This window comes from Hyalella azteca, unplaced genomic scaffold (assembly GCF_000764305.2).
Source record: "Hyalella azteca isolate HAZT.00-mixed unplaced genomic scaffold, Hazt_2.0.2 contig6477, whole genome shotgun sequence".
In the NCBI taxonomy this organism is placed as follows: Eukaryota; Metazoa; Arthropoda; class Malacostraca; order Amphipoda; family Hyalellidae; genus Hyalella; species Hyalella azteca.
Window position 1 is genome coordinate 71011 of NW_025936638.1, and position 13619 is coordinate 84629.

A 13619-nucleotide genomic window follows, 5' to 3' on the forward strand; every position below is an offset into this window, starting at 1 on the left:
GTAGAGCTCAAAATATTCAAAGCAGAAGGATGTCAAGGATCGGTTACGGATAGAAGGTTCCATTCACGGCTGATTGATGGATGTCCGGAGATATCCAAGGCGTTCGATTCAGGGCTTATTGGTGTACAAAATTTGTGGTGTACGGCTGCGCTCCCGCCTCCCGGCTCAATCTCTCTGATCCGACTGATCGCACGGGGAAATTCTACCGTAGAACTAGAAACATGAAGGATGCTGTTCAGGACGGTGCTGTTGAGCGGACTCAGGACTGTCATTGGCTATTTCGTTCTCAGATGTCAGACTATTCAATCGGCTTTTGTTTGCTTACTCCGGACAAGCAACAATTTATTTTTGTGCCCTAATTTGTAGATGAAAAGAATAGAGAAAGATGTGGCAGGGCGGCCTGCCGGCTGGCGGCTGCCACTGTGCGGCACGGCCACTGTGCCACATAACCCACATTAATCACTTATTACACTTAATGTAGATGATTTTCACAATGCTGGATTGTAGTGAGTCTGCAGAACTGTTAGACCACAAGAAGTTTTTTTTTCATATGACTCAGTCCCGACAGTCCAAGATATTGATTTTTCCAGCAAAGATGATATTTTCTTTCATGCTAAATAATATTGCAATAATTGCATTATAGGTAATACTTTAGAGTTTAGATTAAGTGCACCCCAAAAAAGTTTTTTTTTAATTAGGCCTATATGTTTTTTGGGGTGTAGATTAAGAATCTGAAATCTGTTTTTTTGCGGTCGGCATCGGAAAACCAATTTTTTCCCATTTTTTAACGCTCCTAAGCTGCAACCTCCTGGGTGCCATTAGGTGGTGTAGAATAGCAGCCTACATTCTAACCTAACCTCAATTTTTTTTGACGAATTAGAGCCTCAGACGTATCCCGCCCCCTAAAACCCCCAGTTCGCCACGGGTCCTATATTGTCGTTTTCTATAGAAAATATATAAAAAATCAGAAAAAATTGGTACCACCTAAAACGGATTTCAGATTCTTAATCTACACCCCAAAAAACATAATTTAAAAAAACACCCTTATTTTTGGATGCACTTAATCTAAAGTAATAGTGTAATACCTACCGTATTATATCTTGTATTGCAATTCTGTAATATCTATACCTAAGCATTATTCATTTTTGCCCTCTGCAGTTTGCATTTTGCAATAGGCTAACTGAATATGTTAGAACAAAGTGTGTACCTGAGAGGCTGAGTTCATCTGACCAGCATTATATATTATAATATTTATATTGTTCAAGTTAAGTGCTGTGATAACTTCCTGAATTTGTGATGGTAGGTCATAATAGTTTATATCATTATCTGTATATATCTATAACATATTTCATACTTTCTTACTAACATAACTTACAGATTTTGTCAGTATATTCATCTCATCTGTTTATTCTAAGCTGGTAAGTTTTGTACAAAATGGGCACCATTGTTAGTCGACTACGATATCGCTTAACTCGTCCCATTAGAGAATACAATCTTCAGGATAGAGCACTACAAGCTGTTGATCGCAATAAGGACATTCCCTCTCCACGCCATCCTTCCACAAGCAACCTCATTGAAACATCAATACAGAGTACGTTTCCTATATATTCCTTGAATTTCATTAACTAGCTTGTTATATGTTTCATATAGAAATGGTATTATATTATCTCATATATTGCTGAGGAATATCAATTTCTTCTTAAATAAATATGAATTGAATTATTAATTCCCAACAGGCTTAGATGAGGAAATGAGGAACCAGCTAAATAATCCAGACCCAAGACTGGCAAGCCGTCTGCAGAAAGTTTACGTTACTTCACAGGATGTCATCCCAGTCCAGGTAAATTTTTGTGTGACCTTAGAGGAGGAATGAACTTTGAGTGTGAAATTGGTTCAGGAATTTAAATATATATATATATATATATATATACATCAACTGCCTTTTTTACAAAGCCTTGCTAATGTTGGCCCAAATGCATTGCATTGCACAGAAATTGTGCATGTGCAATAATAATAATTATTAACATATATATTACTATATACCAGGTCTATGCAAAATTTACATTTTTGACTTTCATATTTCTAGTTAGCAGCATATTGTTCAGGAGACTCAATTTCAGTAGCCTAATTTTTTAAGGTAGGAAAGGAGGGATTTATCATGCTTAATTTTTAAGCTGTGCTTCTTTTACCAAGAATGTTATCTCATTGTGATTCATGTTGAATAGTACCTGTTAAGTAATCTCATTAATTCTTATTTATGTTTTTATGAATATTTCATTGTGTCAGCATAAATATTTATCATGAAATATAAACTAGTTACTGTGCCTAAAGTTTAAAAATTGTTCTAAAAAAACTTTTCAGGTGTGTAGATCATTCATCAAACATTTCATGTTGAAATCTCATTAAATATCAAGTACTAGAATTATCTTGCATATAATTACTATGATCCATGCCTGACTTTTATGACATTGCATCATAATGTCATTTGTTAAGCCAGTGTCAAGCCAGGCCCCAGAGCGACCACTGCCACTCAACAGGACGCCAGGACGATCGCCGCATGACAGCTTTCACAACCCTGACGTGAGCCCCGCACATACTGTCATGGCCATGCCCTGTCAGGCATATTTATATCACACACACAGCAAGGAATAACAATTATCAGTTTTTAAGACAATATGTTAGAATTTTTCCAGATATTTGTGCAAATAGGAGTCAATTTAAAGTCACCGTAGTCCATTGCTTTGATGCACCTTTGGAACAAAAAGGGAATTTCTTCTGAAAGAGATATTGATAAATTTTGAGTTTGGTCCTGATTCAATTTTTCAACTGAGCAAAAAGTGATGCAATAACTGGAAGTTTTATTACCCATAATATATACATTGTGATCTTTTTTCTTCAATCGAAATTTTGTATCACAGGTCGTACCTTATGGAAAGGTGAAATTAAAAGACGTTATGGCGTTTTTGATAAAGCATCAAGAAAACCCATCGGAGCACAACGCCTCCAGCATCGCCAGGAACTACAAACTGACTGCACAAGTGAGCAGTTAGCTCTGCACACGTGAGCAGTTAGCTATGCACAGGTGAGCAGTTAGCTCTGCACAGGTGAGCAGTTAGCTCTGCACAGGTGAGCAGTTAGCTCTGCACAGGTGAGCAGTTAGCTCTGCACAAGTGAGCAGTTAGCTCTGCTCTATCGTGTGTAACTGACGAACTGTCAATCTTATGCCTACTTGTTCACATCGGCCGCTACAGGATTTCAGCACAGAGGAATGAAGGGATTGGGCGATTTTTCAGAAAAAACATGATCATGTCTTTCTTAGTTACCTAAGTGGATGCTCCAAAGCAAGCCGTCCGTTCAAAATTCTCGATAGTAAGGAATGTCTGCGCCATGAGTGAGTTTCTAATCTGTCTTCTTCTTGTGCCTCCCATTTGACTTAGTGCTTTCGTGGGTCTTTTTCTCTACTTGATCTTCCTTTCTCGTGCTCTGAGGTTCTAATGCAAGTTATCTGTCATAATTTTACGGACGAAGATAAGGCTACTCTACTACCTCTCCCTTTCTTGGTAATCAGACAAGAGAAATCAGCTCGTTTGCAAAGATTTCGAAAATTTACCTCTAAGGCAGTATCCTAGAGGCACACCTCATCTTAGTTAACGTCACAATTAGGTTCGCTATTATTGTGTCAATAAATTCACAAATTCTGAGGAATAGGTTTCACTCCACTGGCCTTGTATGCACAATCTTCTTTTAAATATACATTGTATCTTTTGAGTAGCAATGTGTCAAATTTAACGTATATTTAACTTCAGGTCAAAGTAAACTGAGTTTTTATGTGCTTACAGAGCAAGTGCTAAAATACTTCGGAACGTTTCGCCTAATGATGCCGGCGGAGACGACCAAGAAACAAGCGGAAACGTTAAAGCGCCTGCAAGCAACGTCCGACTACTTTGTCAACCCGGGGGAGTTACCTAGCACATTGCGAGGGTTGCCTGAGCTGGACAAGCCTCCATCGAAGGAAGAAATAAAGAAGGAAAAAGTGACTCGCCCAGTCACACAGGTTCAAGACTCAAAGCAAGACACCAGTCATGACGTCACTTTGTTGCAGTATAAAGTGAATGAAGAAGTACTCAAAATTATAAAGAGTGCGGACTACAGAGAAGAAACCAAACCCATTGAAATTGTAAGGCAGCCAACGAAGCTGGGAGTGGAAGGGATGACGTTGCGGTCTCCTCATCACGGGCACCGTACTGATGATAAAAAGTCGAATGATGACAGTGCTAAGTAGCCCTGGAAAGGTCTCAAGTACTCTGTATAAAAGAAATAGGTCCTTGTGAGATTAAATGGACCAGTGCATCGTGTTTTGTAAATAATCAAATCGATACCTGTTACCCTGTAATATAGCACCGGCTTGGTCTAAGAGTTGGTCAGGCCATCCGAAGGCAAAAAACTGCCCTTAATTATTCAAGGATTGCTACATGTAATTTCTTCAGTGCTGGGCACAGCTAACCTAAAAGTTAGCTTCGATAACCGCTAATCCGCTAACTGAAATGTTAGCTTCGATAACGCTAAACCTATAAATCACCAAAAAATGTAGCGGAATTTGCCGCTAACCGCTAACTTTTAATATATAAATTTAGATTTCGCTTAATTTTTTTTGGTGGGGAACTCTGAAAAACAGGCCTAGAGAGCTGAACTTTCAGCCTTGAAAAGGAGCTTTCCAAAAAGATGTAGCATGCTAAGATCAGATGATGATCAAGATGTACGTAACATAAATAATTAAATGAACAAATGAAATTAGGCAGTAGCTGACATTCAACATACAGTTTATTAAACGAATAAGAAATATTAAGGTTACACCAGGGTTACACACTCCATTTACTCTGGCTTGCTCTTCGCCTTCATCTCCTCGAGGTGCTGATTGTTGCCCTTCATGAACATCAGCCTCTCAAAGTTGGCATCTGACAGGGTGGCTCTCATGGCACTCAAGATGTCCTTGCCTATGGAAAACAGGCGCTCAACTGCAGCACTGGATGGGATGGCTGTGTTGTACTACCTGGTCTTCACCAAATTCTGTGCCTTGGACTTCAGTGACCCGTGGCTCCTCCTGCACTCCATGGGCTGAGTAATGCTGCTGAAGAAGTCATCTTCCCCATCCTCGTCATTGCTGGTGGTGCTGCTGCCCTCCTCAACGGTCTCCCTCAGGGCTGTCTCCACGGCGGTCTCCATGGCCTTCTGTACCCTGCTGGGATGGCTGTGATTATGCTTTTCCAGCCAGAACAGGCGAAACTTAGGGTGGAAGGCCGCTGCCAGCTGGCACTCCTTGTCTTCTAGGAGGGACCCAAACCTTGTCATAATGCCTGCCAGCATTGCGTCCACCAGAGGACTGCAGTATAGGTGTGGGCGTGGCACATGGCTTACGATACTTAGCATTAAATCAGAGATTTTAAAACATTTTTAGCGGACTACCAGTTAGCGGAGCTAAATTTAGCGGAAGCTAATTGGTCCGCTAAAGGTTTTCAAAGTTAGCTGAACAGCTAATTCGATAAGGAAAAAGTTAGCTTCGCTAATTAGCGGTTAGCGGAACTGTGCCCACCACTGAATTTCTTTGTTTCTCGAATGTCACTCTGTTGATTATTGATCTTAAAGTACAATCGTCGAGATATTATCCGGCGATTTTATTTCTATCCGTGGGCAGACAGAAAGGCGCACGTCCCAGAGACTGTTTGCGTATCATCTGACATGGTTATGCTTACGCTGAGCTAGGCTAAGTTTACAACGCTGGGCTTTTCCCCAGGTAATCATTGTCTAGGACTTCTTTGCCTTATAAAATAATTGATTAACGTGTTATTGATAATTATTTAGTTCCCTGACAATATACCACAATGCATCACTACACCATTTAGGATCACTGCATTCTATTTTATAACACTCGACGAACAAGGCAAATAACATTTATAAACGTTCGGTGTTTTTATTGCGAAAAAATGATTTCCACATCACCATCTGCATAAAAAGTAAAAAGAATCCAGTTCTCAGCATCTATAGATAAAAAAACGTCGTGCGTCTCGTCATATCGTGCAACTGGACACGGCAGAAATGACAGCATGGTACCATCTGGCGGTAATGGACCAAGATTAACACTTCATCATCTAAGCACGAGTAGGAGTAAGTAGATCTAGCATGAAAGTACCTGCTGGTCTCGATGCACCTCGAAGCAAAAATTGGAAAGCTGAGAAGTAAGTTGATACAAAGGACACATAACGGAACATCAATATGCTCTTTAACAGTAGAAATTTTGTATTCACAGACAAGGATTTTCCCAGGATGCGATATTAGCGGTTTGAAGTAAGCCTATAGCTGATTTCACGAGCAAGCTATAATAAACGAAGTTGAAATCATAATACTGAATTAGTAACGTAAGTCCTGTAAGGTCAACATGACGCTGAATCTTGACGACAGTCGCACGCTAGGTGTCCGTCTCAAAGTGTAATCTGCGATGGGAAAGTTTATGACCTTATCCATGGATAATTTTGGAACAACTCCGATGTTTTACAGTATAAATCTCTACTGAGGTAACAATTTCAGTAAGACTAAGGAAAGCACGAAGCATCTCAAATTTCTATATGGCATGAAGGAACAAAGCCTCGCAGCTGCTGAGGAACATCACAGAAACGTAGTTTCTTAGTCTAAGTGGGGCCTATTAAATGGCAGGGGATATCACGCATGAACCTTAAAATATTTGCGCAACATGTCACTCGTATGTACAAATAATACAGACCATGGGAGCGAGTGGTGCCTGGGGCGCTGGCTTCTCAGGTCGTGACGAAACTTCCACATTATAACAAGGAAGAAGTTTCAGGGCTATAGTATAATGAAAGAGGATCAAATCGAATGTTTCTCAGCTGAGTGCAGGAGACCAGCAGCGCAAGGTTGGGCTTTACACAAGCATTAGAGATGGTTTAAATCATGAACCAATTAATATCATGATAAATAATATTATCTCAGAAAATCAGACGCAACACCAGCATCAACTACAGTATTAGAGGAAGATATTCTTTATTCATCAAATGAAGACGAGTAATTAGTCAGAGCAAGAACCTCAAAAATAAATTCTGACTTATTTTTAATTTAATTTACAGCAAAAAACGGCTTTCGTTGTGAATCTCAACGCGAGGATTCTAGCTGCGTGGCCAAAATATTTTTCATGTTTATAAATTGAAGCATATCGAGCAGAAAAGAGAAGAGTATTTTCAATCTGGGTGATGATTGATCCATGTGTTTCAGCCACTGCAACGATTTGCGAATACCTAGCCACTGGCAATGGAAAACCGTACTTCGAGATCGTCAGTTCATTGCTTCACTGTTTACTAATTACTACCATCTGTCAAAAACATTGAGGCTGAAATCACCAACATAGAGCTCCTGATAACCTCACGGGATTTCTACAAGCGTAGTAATAGAACAGTTTCTAACATGCGAAACTATTGAATGATCTATTCATTAAACATCTTAATTATAATAGCAAGAAGGGAACTAATGAATACTTTCTTCTAAAACACAAACGAACACAGAAGATTACTCATTTTCCTCAAACACCTCGGCGGTACATTTTTTATGAGACTTTAAGCCGTCCAAGACAATGAAATGCGTTTTAATCCCATCAAATCAATTTCTCGCTTGGCTATTAAAGCATTCATTTTAAAAACACCTAAATTTTCAAGAGTAAGAAGTTTCGTCAAAGTGATCTCTCAAGACACGATACATAAGTTATACCATTGCAATGACAGAATTCAGAGGTTTACAGCCATCAGAATATCTGATGAATTCTACCTTGGCTTGGTAAAACAACCCAAAGGTTTACAGCCATCAGAATATCTGATGAATTCTACCTTGGCTTGGTAAAACAACACAAAAACTGATGATTACAGAGGACATAAACGAGAGTTGTCATCTAAAATACATAAGTGAGACAGGAAGCAGCTAATTCAGGTACAAGCTCTAGAAACGTACCGTTACTTCAGATGATAAGGAAATAATGATCACATGACTGAATTGCTCTACAATGCGTCTATTTCAACTAAGTTCATTAAGTTGACGAGTAACAGAATCGAGGTAAATTTTGCTGGAAAGACCTCTATATAGAAGACATAAATACACAAGGAAAAGAGAAAGACAGCGGTATGGCTTTTGGCAATCACAGGCAAAACGAGATGGAGTCTTCAGCATACAATTTCAACATCGTTTCGACATGCTTACTGTCGCAGATTTTCAATATCTGACTATCGTGGACCCTGTCTTGTAACTGCAAAGTCAAGAGCATTGTTACACATTCAAGTTTGCCTGCTCTCAATTATGGTTCAATTTTGAGTCAAGAAACGTTTTTTCTTTGGAAAAAAACTTTCATTCCATCTTGAGTGCCGAGAAAATTTAGGTTTTAGCAAAGCTACAAGAAGTGCAGCATAAAATCTCGTAGATATTGCGGAGGATCAATTCAAAGAGCAGAATATTCAGCAAAACACAGAGGCCAAGAAATGCACACAAAACAGCTGAAGGAGTAAGTAGTGAAAAGCAATACGTAGGAAGATTATAAAAAGAAGTAATAAAATAAAATAATACAAAAAAAGTCGTACACCGCAAATGATACATGGTCGTTACAGTGAACGCTATCAATGTATATACTTCACGTAATTCTAGGCAACAAGCAACAGATGTTGTTCGCAAATTCATGAAATAATCATGACGAAATGACGTGATTTGAAATGAAACTTATACTAGTTGAGATATACACAACTATGAATATCAAATGCTCAGGATCCTTGGACATCTTAACTCACTCCTGGGTTGAAATGAGATAAAAAAAATGCCGTACTAGCTTTGAAAAAGCTCGTTGACCAGAAATAAAGTTTCACAATGAGAGTGAGGGCTTGAGTAGCGCGTGGCAGAAACTTCTAGCTGACAAAGAAAGTTGGCAATGTGGGGAACAAACGCTTAGGAATAAATATTGACTCTCAAAATGAAGCTCATCGATGAACCTTATAAATCATTCTGATCCAAAATAAAAAAAAAACATTTTTAATCCTCGTCCTTTTCGCTCACAACATAGCCATTCAGGGGAACCTGGGATATGAAAGTACAAAAACCTGCTCGATTTAACAAAATCTGACCAAAAAAATGCAACCAGGCCAATAATTAGGAGTGAGCAGAAGTTACTAAGAAACCAAGTGTGTGAAACGACTCTCGCTTAACGACGAGAGCACCATGAAAGAGTGATGTTTCTCATTAAAGCAACAACTCAGTTGAGTGAGAGATAACCCACTTCATTTCAGGCGCTCATGTTGGTTTCCTCACGGCGTAACTTGGCGGCAGCGCTGCGTGTGAGGACTCCGTTGTACTCGTTGCGCAGCACAACGGAGTGCGCGTCAGTCTCGTCACTGTCGTTGATGGTGATTGTAGTATTGACAGAGTCATCAAAATCTACTAAACCTGGACAAGTATTATGTGACTCCTGTCCAGTAGTTTCAACGGCAGCAGCCAGATCAACGCAGCTGTCCTCAAGATCGCTGTTGTCAGATTCACTGCTGACATTGCCATGACTCACGAGCCTGACATTGTCAGTCTCATCTGAAGTATTAATATCATTGGATTCTAGTGCATCAAAATTGTCAAAAAGTTCATCCTCACCTACAACTGGGTCTCGATGGCTGCCCTCATTCGACCCAATAACCTGCATATCAGGGTCGGAATTTTCCTGTTCGTCACCGTCAATTGTTAAGGATGAATTGAAGGTCTCGAGTGCATCCATATTGCTAACCACATCACTCTCCTCCATGGCCTCTCCCATGGCACTTGCAGCGTCTTCGCTGTCTTCTCCCAACTCGCTCCCCAGCTCTTCTATGACGGGGTTGTCATCTTCTCCCAAACGGCCACCAGTTGAGAAGCCTGAATAGTTGGTGAGAGTTGGCGATAGAATCATCATTCCTGCAGTACCAGATGCATCATCTTCGGCACTTCCAACCACTTCTAAATCTATCCTGTCATTATTCATCTCCACAATCTCGACAGAATCAACAAACTCATCCTCTAGATGACTGCTGACACTGGCGGCGCTCGAACTTCGTTGGTCATCTGATGAAGTGGTGTCAGAAGATGTAGTGGTGGTGCTGCTGGTAGAGCCGCACGAAGTGGAGCTTGAGGAGGCACTGGCATCAGGAGTGACGCTTCTAGAAGCGCTGTCTGGTGCAGGAGTCTGTCTTCTAGTCTCCACTGTTGCCTGAGAGGTCGTCGCAATTGTTTCAGGTGCTACATGAGTGCTTGAAGTAGGCTTTGTGTAGCCCCCACAGGACGCAGGCTGCAGTGCAGGTAACTGCTTTGCATTGGAGTCTGGTATCACAACAGCTGTGCGGTCCACTCTGCACAAATAAAAGTTGGCAAATGTTTGCAGCCCACAGAAGTTTTCATTTGGCGGCAACACTAATACAAATAGGCAATTTCTGAGATAGGCAAAAATATATTCATGGAATATATAGCTATAGCAAAAATATCTCTTGTAACCTGAAGGAGATTGTAAATTACACTAACCTCTCTTGCTCATCATACATACTCTGAATAGTGCGAGCATAGGCAGCATCTTGCTCAACTTGGTATTCTCTGAAAATTCAATAACATTTCATGCACATTAATAATTCAGATTCATGAAAAATTTCCATGAATGAATAATGTAACTTAACATTATGTTCTTAAAAAGTACCTATATAATACCAAGAACTATCATTGAAAATTAAAAGTTCATAGAAAATAAAAATCTAGCACCTGTTCAACTCCACTATTTAAATGCAGGCTATCATACTGTACATTTCAGATCACAAGTGGGTGCAATATTAAAAAAAAAAGACCAACCTTTGCTGATACTCATAATCAGCTACCGGCTCTTGATTGAAAGTGCGAGAGTGAAGTCGAGCCAGCAAGGCATCACTTTCCTCTTGCTGCTTCCTAAGAAGGAAATGAGAGTTAAGTGACAAGCATTTTTCGGCATACATTTTTGATAATATAATTTATCATGATAAAATTTTCAAAAATTCAAGTCAACTATAATGGAATTGGTTACAAAAATAATCAAGAGTGGCCACTTCATATCAATATTTAATGAACCTTTTGAATATTGAATGTACATTGTTCAAATGGTGCAATATTAGATCACAAAAATTCATCTGAATCCAATATCCTACTATTGACTTACTTGATATAGTCCACAATAACATAGTTATCAAAGAGCTCTCCCGGAGATACATCCTTGTGTTCTGTCCTGCAGATAGAGCACTGAATGGTCTTATTCGACTTGACTAAGTTTCTTATACAGCCAAGGCAGAACGTGTGTAGGCATAACAGGAGCTTGGGGGTTCGTTCAGATCTGCACATTACAATGCAATTAGTATCTGACTGGTTATACTGGTAAATAAAACTAGGTGAGAGCAACTGTGCTAAAATAAAAGCAATTCACTGTAGAAGTAGCAAAATCATCTGTAAAAAAAAAAGCATTCAACCATATCAGAAAGGGGGAAAGTTGATTTACAAGAGAATTTTCGAAGCAAATTTTCATTTAATATTCTCTCGCACTGTCAAATTATGTGAGTGTCTTGCTACATCTACATCAACATCTCTGTAAATAAAGATTTCTACCACAATATCTCAAGCAAACAAGTATATATTGTTAAAAATCCTGGACCTCATTTCACTTGTGCTCTACTAAATAACTTCTATTTTGCATTAAATTTAAGTAATTCATTTTTAATATACGTTTTCAAGGAATTTAGCCCCACAGGAAATTAAATTTCAAACAGCATTCTATACACAAATGGTTAAAATCTTTCACTGGAAGACATGCACAATTTAATAATTTTGATTATAATGTTGCACTAATGAAGTTACACAAATCAATATTGCATAATATTTAATATTAATAATTCATGTATATATGGATGTGACACTTACGCGGCATCAATAACAAACTCTTCAAAGCAAATAGGACAGGAGAGCTCATCGGGACTAAGATCTTCGGGGTTGTAGCAAGCCATAGTGAACAATTGTCATTCTTTCTCTTAAATCTGAAATAAATTAATCTACATTTGCAAATGTCAATTGGAACTTTATTATTTAATTAAATAATGATTAGGAATCAGTAAATCAGAAAGCAAGAAATAATAACACATATTTGAATCCCAAAATCATTACCTATGAAAACTAACAAAAAAAATTTTTCTCACAAAATTATTTTTGTAGGAAAATTTGACCCATCTGTGCACCATCCTAGAGCTCATACACACTTCTCCATACTCTTGACAAAGTTATTTGCAAATTTCCTTTGCCAAATTCTTCTGAGGGGCCAGAAAACAAGTAACAGACCGCAACTCACAGCTGGCGGGAGAGGACAGAGGAAGCTCTATCGCTGATGCCTACTGGGGTAAGACCAAGTGTTGCAGGGAGGCTGGCTTGGCAAGAGATTGAAGTTAGGGAAGGAATCAGACAACATGCCTCTCTTGCCTACTTGTGCATAGAAAAGATCCTAGTGCCAGCAGCAGTAACTTATTATAGGGACTTGCCTTGCACTTGCACACAGATTTTTTTTATTTTTTGGCCAATTCTGTTATTTGCACAGATTTTTTTTTTTTGCCAATTCAGAAATTTTTTATATTACAACAATTGCAAAATAAATATATTTAAATGTTTTGCATGGATATTTTTTATTTTATTGTCAGTTGCGGTTGATAATGCCAAAAAATCATAGTGGAATAAGCTTGTGTTGGGGATATATGAAAGCTATAGACGAATATTTCTTCATTTCTGTTCCAGTCTACCTACAGCTTTTCTGTTCTAGTCTATCTTACTATCATTTTCTTAGTAGATGTCTCTTGTTATTAGATTTTGAATTTTTTTATGTTTATGTCACTGATGCATTAGCTATTTCAGAAATTCAGCCTTGTCTGGGTGATGAATGTTTTTTTTTACATACAAGATGCATAATTTGCTAGACCATCTACTTGATTGATAACTATTTCAAGACTTGTCTAATTAGATAGTGTCATAGCTGATGGCATTGTGGAAATTGTGTGCATTATATGTTATATTTCAAACATCAACTTATAAGTGTAATGCACTTCATAATCAAGCTCTAGCTTGGATATGAAGTTTTAAGCAGTAGTGCATGTCAGGTAGCTCACTCATAGGCTGCATTAAATTAGTGAGCATAGTTGAAAGAATGCGCATCCACATGCCTTGGGAAGAAGCTCCTATTGTAAAATAGAATCCAGTAAACAAAATAGACCTATTATATTTTTCAGTTACTGCATCTGAATCTTGATACTCTCTTAAAATTTCCTGTTCCTGAGGATGCCATGAAGTCCACAGTTAATCAAATAACTAAAGGTTATCTACTTATTAATGACTAGTATTTTAATTGTTAAGTTACCAAATGACCAAAAAAACCTACCAACTAATGACTGGATAAACCTACTAAGGCTCAAACTGTGAAGGCTCAATGACTGACCCTTGAGATACTATTACATTACTCTTGTGCCACACTATTAAACCTGGTATGTCACACTCTAGTAAAACCATGTTTTTTCATG

General features: G+C 38.6%; 2 protein-coding genes across 2 annotated transcripts; one reads left to right on the forward strand and one right to left on the reverse strand.

The window, feature by feature from the left end:
• The first annotated feature begins 1363 nt into the window (after positions 1-1363).
• LOC108666039 (NADH dehydrogenase [ubiquinone] 1 alpha subcomplex assembly factor 4-like) lies at positions 1364-4473 on the forward strand. Its single transcript, XM_047880860.1, has 5 exons — positions 1364-1591; positions 1737-1840; positions 2494-2580; positions 2919-3038; positions 3773-4473. Exons 1-5 carry the CDS (start codon positions 1435-1437, stop codon positions 4280-4282), a joined length of 978 nt encoding a protein of 325 aa, XP_047736816.1. The 5' UTR covers positions 1364-1434; the 3' UTR covers positions 4283-4473.
• Positions 4474-5954: 1481 nt separating this feature from the next.
• LOC108666040 (suppressor protein SRP40) lies at positions 5955-12121 on the reverse strand. Its single transcript, XM_018152845.2, has 5 exons — positions 11986-12121; positions 11234-11404; positions 10894-10986; positions 10576-10644; positions 5955-10406 (listed from the first exon to the last, which is right to left on the reverse strand). Exons 1-5 carry the CDS (start codon positions 12066-12068, stop codon positions 9320-9322), a joined length of 1503 nt encoding a protein of 500 aa, XP_018008334.1. The 5' UTR covers positions 12069-12121; the 3' UTR covers positions 5955-9319.
• Positions 12122-13619: the final 1498 nt, after the last annotated feature.

Excerpts from the sequence above, each read along its gene's own strand:
- LOC108666039 (XM_047880860.1), top strand. The coding sequence starts at position 1,435 with ATGGGCACCATTGTTAGTCGACTACGATATCGCTTAACTCGTCCCATT. Across the intron at positions 2,581-2,918 it reads ACAGCTTTCACAACCCTGAC|GTCGTACCTTATGGAAAGGT; the intron begins GTGAGCCCCGCA and ends TTTGTATCACAG. Across the intron at positions 3,039-3,772 it reads ACTACAAACTGACTGCACAA|CAATGTGTCAAATTTAACGT; the intron begins GTGAGCAGTTAG and ends TCTTTTGAGTAG.
- LOC108666040 (XM_018152845.2), bottom strand. The coding sequence starts at position 12,068 with ATGGCTTGCTACAACCCCGAAGATCTTAGTCCCGATGAGCTCTCCTGT. Across the intron at positions 10,987-11,233 it reads GTTATTGTGGACTATATCAA|GAAGCAGCAAGAGGAAAGTG; the intron begins GTAAGTCAATAG and ends TTTCCTTCTTAG. Across the intron at positions 10,645-10,893 it reads GATTATGAGTATCAGCAAAG|AGAATACCAAGTTGAGCAAG; the intron begins GTTGGTCTTTTT and ends TTGAATTTTCAG.